The following is a 20912-nucleotide window of genomic DNA, read 5'->3' as shown; positions in this document are numbered from 1 at the left end:
GCACCTACATGCCAACTAACTGGATTATAAGTAGACTGTTAGGTTGGGGTTAGGGTTAGTGTAAGTTGACATGTACTTGCAAAGTTTCTTATAGTCAGTTAAATGTCTGTTAAAGGAGCATTATCAACAGATATTAAGCAGACAGTCTACTAATACTCAAATGAGAAGTAATCGGCATGTAGTTGCAATGTAAGTTTTAGTCAACAAAATGTGCAATAGGGACCATCAAAATAAAGTGTCACCGAAAATTTCAGATGGCAGTTAGAGGTTTTTGCATCTAAACACTGCTCCGACAACTTATTTAATTTGAAAAATGTTCTGTTCTACAGAAAAAAATCCAAAACATATTATTAAAACTGTGTTAAATAACAGCTATATGACTGCATTTGAACAGAAATCGTCTGTATTTTGCAATTTATGGGTGTTTTTATTTTTTTATTTAACCTTTCAAATTGCATTTTGCTACCCTGATCTCTGCTCTGACAATTTTTCTATGTATTTTAAAACAAAAAGTGATATTCATTGACATTTCAAGTAATTTGAACTAATACGTGTTCATGGTTGGTCATGTAAAATACAGTACAGAAAGAACAGATAATGAGCTGCCAGTACTTTTTACGTAACTGAACACATTGGTTTATAATGAGACAGAATAAATGATGATGACTAATGCTCTACAGTAAGTAATGCTCATCATTTTGACACGTGGACATAAACGCTGGGTGAGGAGTTAAGTTCTGAGATTAGATAAAAGACAGATATCTATTTTCTTTATGTTTCAGTATCAATCTCGCACTTAGCTGGATTAGCTCAGGATGATTTCCAAGTTGGAAAGCGCTGAAAAATTCAGGAAGAAAGTCTAATTTATAGTCATCTAACGGAGGCTCGGTGGTCTAAATGAACGCAGAGTGTTATTATTGCTAGCTATCTATATTTCAGAAGGCTATTATTCACAAGGATGAAGGCTTCACGCCTGGAGCCTTGCCAGAACAAAGCAGTATTTTTGGAAACACTTAAACATCGTCTTTTTAGCAGTAGCTTAGCAACAAGTCTTTTTTTTTTTGAGCGTCTGCACAGATGCTGGCAGTAGAACACTGGCTAATACATCCAAACTCAATACTTCTGGCTAGCTGAGAGAAAGCTGAGGTAACAGGTTGTAAAAATTTGTCAACTTAAATGGTGATTAATGTTGAAAGAGATGACGCTTTGATGTAATTAATGCAATTTGTTCTGGGATCAGGCCTGTGGAAAGTTTTTAGCCTCAGAACAAGTGATTATAAAGTGACAAAGAGGGGCATTGAGAGAGAAAGAGAAAGAGGAGAGGAAAAGATGAAGACACATTTATTTGACATTAGTGCAGCGCTTCATTATTCTCTTGATGAAGCTAATTAGGCTGACTGCAAAAGCAGCGCTAACAGCAAAAAGGACCTCGTGTCTTATGTGTTCTGGTCATATTTCAGCATAAAATCAATAAGAAATGAAGGACCTTTTTTTTTGAAGTGTGAATTATTTTCTTGACCTTAAATTAGGTTAAACAAATACCATTCTGATGAATACAACTGGAAATAATTGTGGGGTATTTTTTTTATATAAAAAATAGAAGCTAACATTGTTGTCCCTTTATGTATTAATTCTGCTCCTTTTATTTTTGGGAAGTGTTCTGTGTATTTATTCTCTGATAGCCATTGTGTCACACCCTCGGCTCGTTCCTGCTCACCCAATCACCGCTCTCCCTCACAAACCACCTCTCTCCAATCCTGCGAACCATCACCGGCCTTTTAATCACCTGCACCTGTTGCCCATCATCAAGGACACTATAAAGACCCACCTCATTCTTCCAGTTGTTGGCCGGTATTGAAGTCGGATGGTTGTCCTCACTTTCGCTCCATTGTCTTCTCCTCTTCTTCCATGGATGTTCCTTATGTGCCTTTGGATCCCTTCACACTGATCAAGGGAAGTGATTACTCTCATGCGGTGTTTGCTAGAAGATCTGCTATTTACCTGATGAACTGTGTGTCTGTATACTCACCTGCTGATTTTCCCAAGAACGAACTATATGCGAGATCGCTAACATCAGATGTTTACATTACAAGCTGTTGAAGAAAATCCCTTCTGCTCCCTTGAGCGCCACTTCCAACCCAGTGGTCATCACAAGCACCCCACTCGACCCATTAATTACTCCGGCGAACCAAGCACGTGCAATGGTTTTCTCCTTCAATGTTCACTGTATATGGAAGCTAATGCTCACCAATTTCCTAACAAAATTTCGAAAGTAGCTTTCATGATATCCCTGCTTTCAGGTCCAGTTCTACAGTGGGCAGATGCTTTATAGAATGGCAGCAGTCCGGTGATCACCACCTCACAAACGTTTGTAAGACACTACAATACGGTATTTGCAGTCCCGCTCACCTCCCTGTCAGTACACGATGAACTAATTAACCTATGCCAAGGGAACCTCTCCATCCATGAGTATAAGCTGCAGTTCAGATCACTTGCTGCCAACAGTGGGTGGAATCAAGTGGCCTTCCTAGCGGCTTATCCTCAAATTCGGAAACAAATGGTCATTTATGATGATAGACATGATGATTTAGAAACCTTCATCAAGAAAACTATCAGTGTATCACAACATTTATCTGCCTGTCCTTCTTCCTCGTCTGTTAACCCAATGTTACCTCCCAGTGTTCCATCACCAGCGCCGGAAGCCAAAGAGCCGATGATTACGGACTCATACCATCTGGAATCCACCGAACGTCAACGGCAAATTCGCAACCAGCTCTGCCTGTACTGCGGAGAATCCACTCACCTCATCTCAGCCTGCCCAGTTCGTCCGCCTTGCCTAATGGTGAGTAAGGTTATTTTCACACCCTCTGTATCTCATATACCACATATGCAAGCAGAATTAATTAAACTCCTGTACTCTCCCCATACATGTGCTGGTGGATTCTGGAGCGGCTGGAAACTTTATCTCATCCAATTTCATCTCCAACCACCGTATTCTCTCCATTTGAAATGGGACTCAGTATCAAACTACCACCATTCAGACCTAACCATTAGGCGATGGCAAGATATCCCGACGTACGAAAGAAGTGATTCTTCTCTCTCTCCTCAAACATCAAGAGAAGCTTACATTACTCATCCTCCCTCATGCCAACGTTGAGGTCATCCTGAGCAGACCATGGCTTAAACAACATCAACCCAACATCAAATGGGATACGTTTGACGTCTTCAGCAAGGAACGAGCCACCCAGTTACCCCCTCACTGGTCCTGGTATTGTAGCATCGACCTGCTGCCAAACGCCAAATTACCGCACGGAAGAATATACCCTCTTTCCCGTCCTGAGCACGAAGCGTTGAATTCATCCATCACACAAGGCTCAAGGTTTCATCAGACCATCCACCTCTTCAGCTGCATCCAGCTTCTTCTTTGTCTCCAAGTAAGATGGAGGATTAAGGCCCTGTATCGATTATCAAGTGCTGAACTCTGCTAATGTAAAGTTTGCTTACCCATTACCACTGGTTCCCGCTGCTCTGGAAGAGCTGAGAGAAGTGCGCATCTTCAGCAAACTCGTTCTTCAAAGTGCCTATAATTTGATCCGTATCCGAGAGGGGACGAATGGAAAACGGCTTTCATCACCCCCTCCAGCCATTATGAATATCAGATCATGCCCTATGACCTAGCAAACAGTCCTTCCATCTTAAAGAATTTCATGAATGAAATCTTCAGAGACTTCCTCCATCATTTCACGATTGTTTATTTTGATGATATCCTGATTTATTCCTGTAATCTAAAAGAACATCAATATCATGTTCAACAAGTCCTTCAACGTCTCCGAGAAAATCAACTATTCCTCAAAGCCGAAAAGTGCGTATTCCATAAGACCACCATCTCCTTTCTCGCATACGTGATCACAGCCGAAGGGGTCACCATGGGCAAAGTGGACGGCATCTCTCAATGGGAAACATTGAAGACCCTCAAAGAACTGCAACGACTTCTGGGCTGTCAACTTCTACAGATGGTTCATAAAGAACTATAGTATCCTTTCTGCTCCTTTGACTTCCCTCCTAAAAGGCGGACAATGTACTCTCACCTGGACCCCTGAAGCGCATCATGCTTTTGCCAAACTGAAGAATATGTTCACCATGGCACCCATTCTCCATCATCCGGACCCTTCACTTCCTTTTATCGTTAAAGTAGATGCCGCTGACACTGGAGTAGGCGCCGTACTCTCCCAATGGTCTGGTGGACCCAAAGCCCTTTATCCATGTGCGTACTACTCCAGGACATTAACATCAGCAGGACTAAATTATGGTATTAGGGACCGCAAGCTGTTGGCCATAAAGCTCACGCTTGAAGAATGGCGACATTGGCTTGAAGGGGCTCAATGTTCTTTCACTGTCATTACAGACCATAAAAACTTTCAGTATCTTTCGAGATGCCAAATGCCTCAATGCTTGTCAAGCTCGCTGGTCCTTGTTCTTTGCAGGATTCCACTTTAATATCACTTATCAGCCTGGCCATAAGAATGTGAAAGCTGATGCTCTCTTACGGATGTACTCACCTGATTCTAACCATGATTCTCCTGAACATATCCTACCACCTTATGTCGTCGTCGCTCTGATTTTGTGGCAACTCGATGAGGATATCCGCTCAACCACAATGGAGGAGCCAGCTCCTCCTGAACTCTCTCAAGGCCTTCTTTATGTGCCCACTAGGTATCGTATACCGCTCCTGGATAGTACGCACACCTGCCTCGGCTCAGGACATCCTGGCAGCAGGCGGACTCTCTCGCTCCTCAAACAAAAGTATTTGTGGCCCACAATGACCCATGATGTCGCCCAGTAGGTTAAAGGTTGCTCGGTTTGAGCCATCACTACAACACCACGCTGCCTGCCAGAAGGAAAACTGCAGCCATTAGTCATTCTCTGCCAACCCTGGACCCATTTGGAAATTGACTTTGCCACTGATCTGCCTTCATCACAAGAGTATATCACCATTCTTGATCGATTTTCAAAGTCTTGTAAACTAATCCCTCTGAAAGGTCTCCCTACAGCTGTGGAAACAGCCAAAACCCTTTTCCAACATGTCTTCCGAAATTATGGGCTCCCAGAGGATATTGTATCAGACAGTGGACCTCAATTCGTCTCCAGGGTCTGGCGGGCGTTCTTTAGTCTCCTGGGTACTACCATCAGCCTTTCTTCTGACTAACACCCGCAGACGAATGGACAGACCAAGCGTAAAATTCAAGAGATTTCTCGGTACCTCCGTTCGTACTGCAGCAACCACCAAAACACATGGAGCCAGTATCTACCGTGGGCTGAGTATGCACAAAATTCCCTTTGTCAAACCTCTACTGGTCTAACCCCCTTGGAATGTGTCCTAGGTTATCAGCCATCCTTGTTTCTCTGGAAGGGGGAAACTTCGGAAGTGCCCGCGGTGGATCACTGGTTCCAAGAGAGTGAGAGGGTATGGGACTCAGTGCATGTCCATCTTCAAGCGAGCAGTGCAGAGGTATACGACTCATGCCAATCGTCACCACCTACTGAATCCTACTCACCAACCAGGGGATAAGGTATGGCTTTCCACCAGAGACATCCGCCTCCGCCTGCCCTGCAGAAAGCTGAGTCCCCGCTACCTGGGACCATTCACCGTACCTCAATCTATCACTGCACTACAGAATATAACCAACTTTCCATGTGTCACTCCTCAAACCACTGATCCTGTTTCCCCTTCCACAGAACCGGAAAACCACCCCCCACCCCCCCCTCTCGATTTAACGAAGATCGCTGGTGAAAATATCTACATTGTCAAAGAAATCCTTGTCTTCTTTGTCTACCAGCGTGAATTTTTTTTTTGAATTTTTCAAAAAATATTTAATTGGATAGTTTTTATTAAAAAATAAAATGACTTAAATTGAATTAATTGCAATCAAAATGTAATTACACATGGAAATATATCTTTTCAGAGTTTAACAATTTGGGAAAAGCTTTTTCTCATTCAGAAAATCTTTAAGTTCTCAATTTAACTATAAAATAAGCCTTTTTATTTGTGACTACTGAAATAATTGTAACAAAATAAAAACGTGCACAGATACATCTTTTGTAACAAGCACCACTATATAAATAAAAAAAATAAGAAGAGTACATTTTACTTATTACATGGCATCTTATTTACTTTACATCGATATTTTCCACCTTGATTTCTGTTTGAGTTTAGAAAAATCAATGATGAATTTGAAAACACCTTAGGTACTACTTGTTTTATGATATGGCATTTTACATAAATACTAATAAACAAAACTACAAATAAAATAAACATTAATAAGAAATATAATAACATTAAATATTACTCAAATTTGAAAACAAAACATAATTTTATATTTAATATCTATTTATCTTTCTGTCTCTCTGTCTATCATTTTTAATATACAGTTGAAGTCAGAATTATTACACCCCCTTTAAATTTTTTTTTCTTTTTTAAATATTTCCCAAATGGTGTTTAACAGAGCAAGGACATTTTATCAGTATGCCTGATAATATTTTTTCTTCTGGCAAAAGTCTTATTAGGTTTATTTCAAATAGAGTAAAAGCAGTTTTTAATTTTTTAAGAACCATTTTAAGGTCAAAATTATTAGCCTCTTAAAGCTATATTTTTTCGATAGTTTACAGAACAAACCATCATTATAGAATGCCTTTAAATGTCACTTTAAGCTGTATAGGAGTGTCTTGAAAAATATCTAGTCAAATATTATTTACTGTCATCATGGCAAAGATAAAATAAATCAGTTATCATTAATGAGTTATTAAAACTATCATGTTTAGAAATTTGTTGAAAAAAATATTTCCGTTAAACAGAAATTGGGTGAAAAAATAAACAGGCGGGCTAATAATTCAGGGGGGCTAATAATTCTGACTTCAATTGTAAATTCAAAGTATGTTTATGGAAATTTATGGTACCATTGATTTAAATACAGACTTATAATTTATGAAACAAAGTAGATTAGTTTTCTTCCTTTACATGAAACAAAGCTTTAAAAAAATATCAAAAGAGTCTGTCTAATGTGCATGGTAGGGATGCACCGAATGTTCGACTGTGAAAAACTATTGGCCAAAAATGGCATTTATGGTCTTCGTATGAAAATATGAGTCGAACTAAGCCTATGCTTTTTTGGAAGTGGAAAGCACTGTGCAACCCATTAATTTCAATGGTTTGCAATACGCAATGGCAAAAGAGCAGCGACTATGACCGACTATGATCAACAACACAGCCCAATCTTTCACTCTCTAGAGCATAGATCTCAAACTGAATTCCTGGAGAGCCGCAGCTCTGCACAGTTTTGCTCCAATCTTAATCAAACACAGTTTATGCAACTAATCAAGGTGTCTAATCAAGTCTCTTTTGATCACCTCGATTATTTGGATCATGTGTGTTTGATTAGGGTTGGAGCAAAACTGTGCAGAACAGCAGCCCCCCAGGAATTCAGTTTGAGACCATTGCTGTAGAGCATGAACTGCACATGCTCACCGAAAAAGCTTAAATAAGTATTAAATAAAGCCCCAACAAGACATTTCTACATACAGTAGTATACTTGTTCCTTCTGCTTTCAATAGCGCTGCTGTGCTGTCATGGCAATGTGGAAAATTGACACCTCTCGACTCGGTCACCGTCATAACATATTTTATGTCAATAAAATGTGGTTATTGTATTAGCTTGTGTTTTTGTAAAAATCAGTATAATTTTAAAGTTAAGATTTTAAAGGTACTACAAAATGACTTTATATTGTTTAATAAAATAATACTTCATTCAAAGCATTTTTCAGTTTCACTTTTTGGCCAAGAGTATTCAGAGTTTTTCAGTTTCAGCCCAGAATTTTTATATCGGTGCATTCCTTATGTATAGTAAACACTATCTGATAATACTGGACCATAAAGAACAAACTTCAGCCAGTGCTTCATCAGGGAACAGAGAGCAGTAAGAGAAGTGCTGAACCTGATGGAAGGGGTCTTTCCTCATGTTTCGGCTTGCCAAAGGCTCATCAAATGGAAAAACTACAGAATAGTTTTTGGCATAGGACTCGTGACTTCGCTCCCTGATCCAGCGGTTGTTGTTGGTCAGCGAATGATGGAAACGCCTGAGATAGAGACAAAAGCAGTTGAAATGACACACACACACACAACAGTTTGAAGAGTGAATGGACAGTGAGTTACGGGTTTGCTGCGCTTAGTAAATGTGCCTGACCTTCATAATACTTCCATCTGACATTCTGAGCTGCTGTCATGAAGATCCTTTCACAGACGTGACCAAAACCTGTGACCACTAAAGCCCAGTGCAGTGTTTTTAAAGTATTTAACCCTTTCAAATTTACTACCCTTTTGTTATGTTAGGGATGAAAACATCCACTGAATTAAACTGCTGTAAAAATGCATCAGATAAATCTGTTAATCAACCTCAGTCTTGATCCAAACTACTAAATGTTTTCAAAAATTACAATATTTTAGCTTATGCCAATTGCCAAATTCATAAATGATGTCACTGATTTGGTCAAAAACACACAAAATGATGTATTTTCAACATAAAAAATGTAATTGTGGATTTTTTTACCTTTAATCACAGACTTGGACATGTGAATGATTAGTAACAACAATTATGCATTGCTTTTTATGCATTGTTAGTTTTTGTGCAGAATAAGAATTTCATTTTTTCCCCATAATTTACTGTTGGTGGCTGTTTTTGCACCACTGACTTCCATTATAACCACATTTTTTATTTGTATAACCATGAGACCAAATAATCATGCATTTTTGACTGTTGGTGGTTTTCCCAGTGGGGAAGAGGTAAAATTTGTCATTTTTACAGTTGATCAACAGTTGGCACCATTAACCCTTTAGTAAGGCCTGTGCAAAGGCAAAAAAGTGTAGTGTAGAGTGTTTTGTTGTTGTTGTTTTTTTTATTCAAAGTATTTTCCCCAAATTTGTGTCAAATAAGGTTTTTTCCCCCAAAATCATTCTGCTAGTTGAAACCAAGTTGTGGTCGGAGTAGATGAAAACATCCCCAACAGAACATAATGGTTAAAATGCCTGGGCTGCATAATGTTGACTGTAACTAAAAACTCCAATACTAGTATTTATCTTATAGATATTAATTTCTTTATTTTTAACTGTTAAACCATAAAGCTTTTAAAGTACAATAAAGAACATTCTATGCTAAAATGAAAACAAGAAGTTTAGTATTTTATAACAAGAACAACAATAATAAAATAATAATCGTTTTCATGAATATTTTATTTATTTCAAATTTAGAGTAAATTTATAGTACAGTAATTTACACTTATTTTTCAATATTTTGTTACATTTATACATATTTCTGAACACTCAAGATGCTTTGTTTATTTAGGGGGAATTTTCTTATTCACCACCAAAACATAAAAAAAATTCAACTATATTGTAAAATGAATTAAATTTTATGAGCATTTTGGAATAATATAATCATTTTACTAAAATTTACAACTGTAATGTTCATGCAAACACAAAATCCTCATGCTTTTATGCTGATTTTACTTTGACACACTGTAAAAAAAATGTTGTCTACATTTTTTAATTAGTCAAATTAACTTTTCTAGTGATCTCAACTTACATCAATCAAACTGACCAAAAATATTAAAGAGCCCCTATTATGGGTTTTTGAAAGTGACCTTCCATGCAGAGCATAACAGAGCTCTAAGTGAAGTAAAAATATCTAGCTGATGTTTAAATCTGAAAGTGCATCATGTTTAAAACTATTGATTCATCTATGAAAGAATCGACTCAGAGTGGTTCAAATGAATGACCGTGACAATGAGTCTTTAGCCTTATCAGCGTGACGTCGAAATGGAACTCAAGCCCCGACCATTTGTTACGCGTGCACACCTGGGAGAATTTAACGCCCGGAGTCCCGCCTTCAAACACTGTTGAAAGAAAAATAAGACAAACACTGTAGCAAATCCCAGTTGAATGATGTCACGAGGAAGCTGTGCTCTGAAGTGTGTCCCGTCATATTTCTGATGAGTGCTTTTGCAATCTACATGCTTACAACGGGGGATTTGTCTACCGTTTGTTAAAGGAAGGATCATAAAGTTCCTGTCAAGCTCTGACAAAGTCCCATGCATCAATAGTCTTTTGATGTATGGGACTTTGTCAGAGCTTGACAGGAACTTTACAGTACACAGTTCATGGATCAGTTCCTTCCTCCATTTCACAAGTGTAAGTAACTTAAGTGAGATTAAAATGGTTGCCTCCTTGTTTTCACTAGCTTGCAAATTCTGTATTTAATTGTGTTTTGTTACTTATAACTGCTCCACGCGGCTTGTACTGTATCTGGTTAACTCTTTATACTCTCATATTGCGTCTACAACTACGTTGAAAACACGACGCATGCCGCATTCTTTACAGATTTAAATACATTAGTGAGCTCACAATCCTCTGCCGTTTGTTGTTGCTATGGCCACCGTCAGCTGTTCCTACACAAGTGTGGCAGACAAGTTTCAAAATAGTTCAGCTTCTGCCGCTGTGTTGATTAACACTGAATGTGTGTCACTGTTTTTACTTATGGTTAAGAATAGAGCAATATGCAGGTGTTTAACTGCATTGCTGTAATACACTCCTGCACTGGGCTAACACATACACTCTGCACTCTGACTACTTTAATATTGTTGATAAGCCATGCTGGGCATTTCTCTCTGTCTCGCGCTGAATGCAGTCGACCAATCACATCTCAATGGGTCATCGGACCAATCCGCGCAGATTAGCATCACGCTAAGGAGGGGTTTGGGAACAAATGAATTGCTGAACGAATCATTTGGGAGTCGTTGGGATAATCAGGTAAAAATAAATGCATATTATAAGACATCGAAAGTGTTTTTTTGACCTTGCGTGAATATCAAACTATTGTTGGAGACTCCCAAAACCAAAATATTACCTTTTTTAATGCATAATAGGGGTTCTTTAAGTTAAACTTTGAATAACTAAAAACATTAGTTGAAATCTTATTAACTTAATAAAATAAGGTTAAGCAACATTCAAATATATATTGTCTTGACTTGTTGACATTACATTTTATGAAAAGTTTGGGAAAATGGCTGGCACAATACATTCTCAAATGCACATGATATGTGAGCAGTTGAAACAACTTCACAACTCAACGAATCTTTCGGAACTGCCTTTGACTCACTGAAGTGCAAGTATTCATTTGTGTCAGATCCAACTCAATATACTAAAATTCCCATTTTTAGACTGCTCCATCTAAATGTCAGTAAATTAACACCACATTTGCTCACAGTAAACATACCTGATATCATATCCGTACATGTCTTTCTCTGGACGGCCGTGAATGATCCAGTGAGCCAGCTCTTTTCCACATCCTCCCCCTAACATCATACCTGCCGACCAAATCACACCGCACACGTCAGTCAACTTTATCCCAAAATCAGTCAAACTAGTGTACAAACCCTAAACACCCCACCACAGCGTTTAACAGGCTACAAAGCACCTTTGACCGACAGCTGTCAATCAATTCATCCTCAACCTCACTTTCTGTCAGACTGTATCAATCTTAAACCAACAGGAGGAGAATAATTAATAAAATAAAAAATAAATAAATAAAAAAATTCAAGGAGGTAAGAAGGACATTGTGAGATGTAATAAAGGGGAGTGAAAGGAATGGGCGACAGGATCTTGGATTGTAAGAGTCATACCAAAGCGCCCATAGAGATGTTGGCGTGTCTCTAAAGGCTTTTTGGCTCATTAGCTGGCGGATGACTTCATTAGCATTAGCCAGCAAGCACAGAGGCGCTGAGTAATGGCCAGCTTGAATCCATGCAGAGTCACTGCTTTATCTCTTACACACACCACCTCCCACATGCGGTTTCTGGAGATCACATCACATAGCAGAGAAATGCTAAGATGTGCTTCAAATTATAAGGATTTAAGCAGTGCTTACAAAAAAAAGAGACTATCAGAGGCCTGATGTAGAGTAGAGAGCAAAGTTAGAAAACTATTTATATAGACTTATTTTATTTTTAGAAAGAATTTAATCATTGCGAAATTTAAGAAATTGGAAATAAACCATGCTAGGAAAACTAACAATAATAATAATAACAGTGTAAACCGGTCAAACCGGTGAAAACGAAATGTTAAATAGTGAAAAGTTCACAAATATTTCTGTATTTAAATTATAAAAATATAGTCAGACTGATTAGACTATGGAAAACCAGAGATGGGAAGTAATACTTTGTTACTGTAGTTAAGTAGATTTTTCTGGTCTCGATACTTTACTCCACTATTCATTTTTCTGACAACTTTTTACTTTTACTCCCTACATTTTTACACAAATATCTGTACTTTCTACTCCTTACATTTTTAAATCAGGCTCGTTACTTATGTTTTCATGTGTTTGGTGGCGTGATCTATATTATTTCTTGTCATTGTGCAAATTGAATGGCTTTTTGATGCAGTCAGTCTATTTTCGTCATGGCGTGCCTGCATGCTGCAGTGCGTGGCTTTTTCAACCAAGGCTATCATGCACCGTACATACACTAGTTTATGAAGATTACTATAAGAAAGGCAAGGATGAGTACGCAGATGAGACAGAGGGAATCAGCGATTTTAACATGACTGATGCTGTCATGTTTACACGGTAATAATAAGACTCGGTTTGCTCAATTAGATCACAATTAACAAGAGAGACACAATCCAGTTAAAAAATATGCCATACAAATGCTTAAGGTTGGAGTCTTTTGTCCACATACAGTCATACTGCATGGGATTTATCCAGTCTTTCAATCTAATACCGCGAAAAAAGATTTTTGTAAAGTTTTGTACATTTAGTACTAAAACAATCAAATACTTTATTAAAATAATGTGCATTTAGATTTATTTTCGATTAGTTCATATTTCCTCATACAGAATTTATGTTGTTTAACATTTTTTATAAATTCTTTTTATTGGCTTTATGATTTTACCTATAGGCATTATAATCTTCATAAATTTTTTTACCAAATGTTTTACAACAACAGTAACTATAACGCGCAATTCATGAATAAAAATATAATGCAAAGGATCCTGAATTTATCACGTGAATGAAAGATCATGCACATGTTTTGCAGGTTGTAGTCATGCCTGTGTATGTAGCTTTTAGCACAGAATTAAAAAAAACACTAAAATAATGGTTTATGTATAAGAGATGCTAAGGCAAAAAAAAAAATAGTTTGCAGTCGATACGATAAGTATTTATTTTACCAAAAGACAATATATTTCCAATATATTCATAAAAAAAATTCTAATATAAAATTCCAAAAATATAATATATGTTGGACAGAATTCAGTGTAAAACTTAAGAAATTATTTATAAAGATAGACATTATTTATTTTAGAGTGTATGCGCATTAATGGCAGCTGTTGTTTTTTATCCAACAGCCGCAAAACAACATGAGGAACACTGAGTTTACTTCAGGATGATGATACATGGGGGTTGTAATGTGATTGGATGCTGACAATGGAATTTGGATCCAAATGCAGGGTTTATTAACAAGAATGGTTAGACAAGCAACAGTCAACACAGGAACAAACATATGCATCTGGGCAGTAGAGTCGTGGTCAATAAACAGGCAGATGGTCAAAAAGGCATGCAGCAGACAACATAAACAAACAAAACAACAAAGCAAAAGTCTAACACCAAAAAGCAAGGCAAGGAAAATGTGTCGTAAAGTTCACAGTAACGTATAACACGACTCAGCAACAATGTGCGTGTTTGTGATGTTTTTATAGTCTTGTAATCAGTCTTTGAGCAGCATCAGCTGTGTGAGTCTAATCAATGGAGACTTGGAGCAGGTGTGTGCGTTTGTTGCATGACAGGACTTGTAGTTCATATGAGACAGGATTGTAGTCCATGTAAAGGTTTTCTAGCAATCTATGAAGGTTAGATCACTGGTGATCGTGATGGGGAAACTGGTTATTTACCTACCTAGTGAAACTACAACATGTAGTAGTAATGGGTACTTTTTACTTAAATACATTTTTGAGGCTGTTCTTCTTTACTTTTACTTGAGCACAAAAGCGTAATCAGTACTTCAACTTTTAGTCAATTTAAACATGAGTATCTGAACTTCTACTTGAGTAAAGGGTTTGTATACGTTTGCCATCTCTGTGGAAAACCCTGCTTCCATATGGGCTTTCAATATTTGTAGCACTTCAAGTACCTATTCAAAGACATGGCAATTTTCAAGAGTTTGAAGTAGTTATATTTCAAAAAGTCCAATTATAAGCACTTTAAGCCCATAGTACTGTACATACCATGACACAAATGAATAGCTGTTAATTCTGTCATAAAACAGCTGCTGGAGAACGCTTCAGTTTTAGAGGCGCGCTTATGAAAATATTATGATTTTAACCTTGTTTCAAGAATTCACACTTAGATATTGTTTGACGCTAATAGCAGGTTTGTATAAATAAATAAATAAATTTTGAATTTAATAAAATATACAAGTTATAGGATTGAAAGTGCAAAAAGAAGGTTTAAGAAAATAATTCACCAATGACAGTGTTTCTCAACCACATCTGCACATTTTTCATTGCTGCTTCCCAATTCGCATACTTATACCACACCCTAAAAGTATGTACTTTTTTTTGTGAAGGAAAAATAGATACAAGCTTTGGGACATACTACTTCCTTGTTAACAGACAGTTATATTTCTTGGTTATGAGCGCCGTCAATCATCCACATTTCTTTCATATTTAATTTCCTAACTTATTCGAGAAGCAGCAGCAGGTTAATCTCCCATTTACGAGTCTTTCATGCAATAAAATCTCCTCAGGTTTTTGGATAATTATGCTTTCAAAATTTAATGTCCAAACACATCTTTATAAAAGCTCACATTGTTGTTGCAGATTAAAATAAAACACAGGAAACGCGATATAAATATTTTCCAGGGGACTAGATATTAATTAACAGTCATACAAACATCTTTACTGAAGACTCTTCACTTGATGGTTGCACTCGCACTCCCACCATGTTTGTAGTTTATTTACACTTTTCACCCGCGTTTGTAGTTCTAAACAAATTCACATCAAACACTCAATATATTGTGGGCAATATTAGCAGTTAGAGCACAGACTGTTCCACACTTTTTACCGGAAATAGTAAACCATCTGGGAACCTTTGGCATACTCTTTTCAACATACTACGATTTGGGACATACTAATTCTATTTTCAAATACTACTTAGTATGGATAGTAAGCGAATTGGGATGCAGCAATTGTCTCCTTAACCAAACACACCTGATTCAGATCATCAACTCATTAGCAGGGACTGAAAGAACTGTAATGAGTGTGACAGACAAAGGACACATTCAAATCATGCAGTGTTGGTGGTTCTCCAGGAACGTGGTTAAGAAACACTGACAATGTTTCGCACAGGATCTATTTGTCCAATCAGTGCACATGTACTGTAGTTATTGTAGCTCCTACTGTGCCAGATTAAGCCATATTCTAAAGAAGAGATAGTTTAACATTTTTGTGGTCTCAGATTTAGTTTTTTTCCGTTTATCCTGCAGGTCAAAAATGACCCATCTCCACTAAACCTCTAAAATAAAGCAGCAAAATTTAATTTTCAAATTTTCAAACCTATTTTGCATAAAGAAACCACATAATTCATCACAAACCCTGTGAGTGTCTAGGAATGTTTTTCCTTGTCAGTGTACTATATTTTATCAATATTTCATTAGTCGGCGCCAATTATTCTTAACTAAAGGTTTATATTTTCTAAAGATACCACTTTATACAACAGCTCTGTCTGGATCTTGAATCTGATTGGTTGATAGCCATGCAATATTCTGACAGTAACAGCACTCGTCCAGCCTCTTCCCCCTTGAGTATTACTCCGCCCACATTCAGCAACAAGCAGAGGACACTCTACAGTTTGACAAATATTGCTGCTGTTGGGCAACATAATGTACTTTTGAGGCTTTTTTTAGTCAAGAATGTAGTTGTTTAGATTGCAACTATGCAGTTTATTTATAAGGATAGTGTCTACTTTAAATATTTATAATTTCTTAGGGACAGCGCGTCAGCGACCATTAGCCAGTCATTGAGCAGACCAAAGATGGTGTCCATCCACAAGATGGCAACAGAGACCGCATAATAAGCACTTAGTTTAATAATGATCAAATCATTATTAAACAGGTAAGTAATATTCTAAGTCGATCTCTCTCTTTTGTATGTTGTAGTGCTGTATTCATACCATATGATTGTAGTGTATTGAGTGTAAGATGGGACTCGCATATCAGGAATGTGTGTTGTGTTGGCAGAAAGAAGAAATGCCTGGATGTGTTTAGCTTTTTTCCTTATCGCAAACAAAACAGCTGTCTGGTAGTGATTGCACTGCTTTTTTCAGGGTTAATTATTGTGATATCCCGATTGCAACCGAGAAATACTGTAGACTGTAATAGACTGTAATCCTCTAGGGAGATATCTCTGTAGATTGATGGCATTTCATGATGTTCAGCCTTATAATCTTAAAATGTCAGCTAAATCACTTGTTTTGTCATCACTTCAGATATTACGCTAGAGAATCATTCAAACACTAGCTCTAAATTGACACTGGTGAATTAGTGAAGGTTTCTGCTGTTCTGACATCAGCTGCAGATGTGAATGAATGGCGGAAGAAAGTAGTTCCTAATATAAAGGGTTTTTAGGCTCTCAACACAATTATGCCGTCGAACTGTTGTATAACTGCAATATTATATAAGTAGCAGTGTGATGTGGCTAAATATCATCACAACGCATGCCTCCCACCAGTGATGATATACAGCCATATCGCACTGCTACTCATGTGATATTGCTCATTTAACTAGCTTCTGCAGTACACACACAAAATTGCTTCCTCCAATTGTTCTGGAGGAATTGTGAAACATTCACCCAAAAAATATGTTAATCATTTTTTGCTTGAGTATCACAGGAAGAGGTTGAAATGATGCTGCTTGCTTTTAATTTTGCTGGTAGTTTATGTTATAGTTAAAAAAAATTGTCGTTTCCTACTTCCTCCTTCCCTACACTTTGAACATTACATTGGTGCCAAACCCAGGAGGAACATGCCATTAAATAACACTCAATGCTGAGAGGAGTATTACGGTGCCCAGAATGATGGCACCACATGTAGCTTTTCACTGTGTCAATGCTGGGTGGGACAGAGAGTCTCTCACTGTCTGCCAGATTGGAGAAGAGCTGCTGTCATCTGCAAGAGGTTAAGAGGAGTTGCCGGTGTCTGCCAGAAGTCAGGGATTTTAATGGAGGAGCAAACTGAGCAAAAATGAGACTCACTGCAAGGCACTCAAAGGTGGATGAGCGTGTTGGGCACCAAGGGGTTGCCCATATGGAAGGTGGAGAAGTCAAGCTATCAATGGAGAAGTTTCCGATACCACTACAGTACGTGGCATCGTCTCTCAATGGGCGGAGGACCATTTTTGTTATGGAGCAGGATTTTATGTTCCTCTCTTAACCCAACAGTCTTTACTCTTAACTAGCCCTGCACCTCATCCCTGAAATGGGTTCTCTAATTTTGGAAATTTTAAAGAATGCCTCAATTATTTTGTCCATTCAAATAAAAATCAAAGGAGTAATGGTGTACACCTTTGACTAATATTGTGTGGACATAAACAGAAGAAAAGAGGTCATACTATGGCAAGCTATTTTGACTTTAGTTCTTTTTTGAATATGAATTCTTGATATCAACTATTCAATTCTTGGATTTTTCAGCACACCAGGCAATGTACAGTTGAAGTCAGAATTATTAGCCCCCCTGTTAATTTTTTTTCCCAATTTTTGTTTAACAGAGAGATTTTTTCAACACATTTCTAAACATAATAGTTTTTTTTTTTTCAGGGTTTTAACCTTTAATGGGTAGGAAAGTGTAGAGTACCGACAGGACAGCATGGGGAGCAGAGACAGGGGAAGGACCGGCACAGGACCGCGAGGTGGGAATCGAACTTGGGTCGCCGCGAGCACCGGAGTGCATGCGTCGACGCACCAACCACTACACCACTGGCGCAGACAACATAATAGTTTTAATAACTCATTTCTAATAACTGATTTATTTTATCTTTGCCATGTTGACAGTACATAATATTTTACTAGATATTTATTAAGACACTTCTATACAGCTTAAAGTGATATTTAAAGGTTTAACTAGGTTAATTAGGTCAACTAGGCAGGTTAGGGTAATTAGGCAAGTTATTGTATAACGATGGTTTGTTCTGTAGACTATCAAAAAAATATAGCTTAATGGGGCTAATAATATTGACCTTAAAATGGCTTTTAAAAAATTAAAAACTGCTTTTATTCTAGCCAAAATAAAACAAGACTTTCTCCAGAAGAAAAAATATTATCAGACATACTGTGAAAATTAATTTGCTCTGTTGAACATCATTTGGGAAATATTTAAAAAAGGAGAAAAAAAATTTAAGGGGGGCTAATAATTCTGTCTTCAACTGTAGTAACATGTCAACATGTGTCTCTGAAACCAAGCAGAGTGGACATGCTGGTTTTCCTGTTTAAACACTTTTATCATTTATAGTATGCGTGTTGAAATACTTTACAACCTTAAAGAAAGAAGTAACTGGACCCTGTTTCAAGTGTTTTTGTTTTCCAGATTGTTCTAGATCAGGGTTTCTCAATTAGTTTAGGGACAAATTCTGCCAACAATACCAAGCCAAGGGCCACTGATCAGTATTAACCACAATGCTTGCCCTGCCATTGTACAGATTGCTTATGGTTCAGTACATATCACAGTTTTAGGCTTACAGCTTCGCTACATTTTAGTAAATAACAGCACACTGTCAAATAAAAACGTTAAATTACAAGCAAAAGCACAAACTTGTACAATATAACAAACATACTACTAAATAAACAGTGCTGAATAATATAATCCTATACAACACTGCATAACCTACTGTATAAAATCTGTCCCGTGTGAATTAAATAAAGATTAAAGTTACACCAGCTATTCAGTAAAGGGCAGAGAGTGATTTCAACAAAGGCTCATTGTGAAAACGTAGCCCTGCGGACGTTTCTAGAGACAGCGAATTACGTAGGCGGAGGTACGTACTGCATTTCATTTCTTTAAACCAACGCTATGGGGCGGTGTGACGCCGTTCCTTTTCGCGCTTACCAGCTGAACACTTACCTCCGTATGGATGGCATTCCAGCTGCAACCAGTTTGTACCGTTAGCACGCCACGTCGGTCAGCGGATTTGAGATGCAGAAAGGAGTTGACCACGAAGACGGGGGTTCGAGTCTGGTGAAGAGCGGTTCCAGAAAGCAGGTAAGACAAAAACAGAATCCAAAATATAAAACAAACAAGTGAATAGCAGGGTGAGGATGTGGTAAACAAAAGTCAGATTTTTATTATTTTTTTGGATTGCTTTTGAAACGTGTTGGTTGGGTTTAGGGAAGTGGGTGGGCGGGTCAATCAATAAAATTGGTTGGGTTTAGGGAAGGGGGAGGGTGGGTCAGCCGATCGTTCGCTCAGTCAGTCAGAAAGTCTGTCCAGAAGTGAGTCGACAGCGGCTTCTGGTGGGTTTATGCGAGAACAGCAGGCGCGAATGGCACTCGCGACTTCAGATCTTGAAAAGCGTACACGGCGACCTCTGGCAGATTCGCGAAAACAAAAACTGCAAAAAAACGTGCCGCCGGGACGTATTTCGCGGTCTCCAGAAACGTCCGTGGAGGTACGTTTTCAGAATGAGCCTGGGTTGAGTGATTTCATTATCTTTTTGTTGACAGCAATGCATACAGAATACTGACAGCTGGAATAAGATATGCTCACTTTAAAACAATCCAGATGCAGCACAGTTAGAAAGTTGAAGACGACACGATTTCCTGAATGTTTAAGTTCTAAGGCATAACCAATTGAATACTCGTCACGTCAGGCACGTTGACATCATTCTTGGGCATAGCTAAGTTGTGTGGTTAAGAGTCAAGATTTAATTTGCACGTCATAACTTTCACCTGCTCAGACAAGTGAACTTCTCAAATCTCCAGTTCTTTTCAGCTGCCTATTGAGGAACCCTATATAACACTTTACCAGTGGAGAAAAGTGGGGCTGCTATTTTGTTCTATTTATTTTGCTTTCTAAAATTTCTGATTTGTTTTATGCAACAGTAAAAAATGTTGTTTCACTTTCTATAGTTGTAGTAGAGCTTTCTTTTCCCTGAAATAATGTGAAATATAGGTTGGTAATAATTATAATCTTTTTATATCATATCACATATCAAATATTGCATAATTTGGTTATTTTGTTATAGCAAATTGCATTGTTCCTCAATAATCACATAGCTTTAGTGCAAACCAAACAACCAGGTTGCAAAGATATCTGATATCAGCAAACTCTTGCAAAATTGTTGACCAAATAAATCAGAAGTCCATAGGGGTTGTGGCAAAGCCAAAAAAATATCCTTGATGAAGGATGTAATAATAATATCTGCTAATAACACATTCTTAAGTTTGCAAAGTTTTTCAAGTTTTTCAAAGTTTCCTGTGAAGATAAAAGTGACACTCTTATTTATGTCCAACTGCTAATAGCCATACCTTATTTTTTACGTCCACATTAAAGTTTTCAGTGTTTTTATTAATATGTTTTATAAAATTAATGCATATTGCCAATAATAATTTTAAAATATTCCAAAATTGTAAAAAAATTTACATTTTGCATTGTTGGATTGCTTTTGAACCATTTAATGGACTTTATTTAATGGACTTTTTTAATGGACATTTTAAATTTTAAAATGAAAATGATGTTTAATATTTTTTGCAAAAATAAAGGACAAAATATGTTTACATTAACTTAAATTAAGGTCATAATCAGATATATTTTAAATAAGCAAGATTAA

The 20912-nt window shown here is 37.5% G+C and overlaps 1 protein-coding gene across 1 annotated transcript in view; it reads right to left on the bottom strand.

The window, feature by feature from the left end:
- The window catches only part of sardh (sarcosine dehydrogenase), a 150518-nt gene that overhangs the window by 73230 nt on the left and 56376 nt on the right, over positions 1-20912 (bottom strand). The window contains exons 11-12 of the mRNA XM_056466759.1: positions 11321-11411; positions 7988-8129 (exon numbers count right to left, since the gene is read on the bottom strand). Of these exons, the coding sequence (XP_056322734.1) occupies positions 7988-8129; positions 11321-11411 (233 nt within the window). The remainder of the gene's footprint in view (positions 1-7987; positions 8130-11320; positions 11412-20912) is intronic.

The sequence above is a fragment of the Danio aesculapii genome, chromosome 10 (genome assembly GCF_903798145.1).
Source record: "Danio aesculapii chromosome 10, fDanAes4.1, whole genome shotgun sequence".
Taxonomy (NCBI): Eukaryota; Metazoa; Chordata; class Actinopteri; order Cypriniformes; family Danionidae; genus Danio; species Danio aesculapii.
This window is presented reverse-complemented; position numbering and strand designations above follow the sequence as displayed.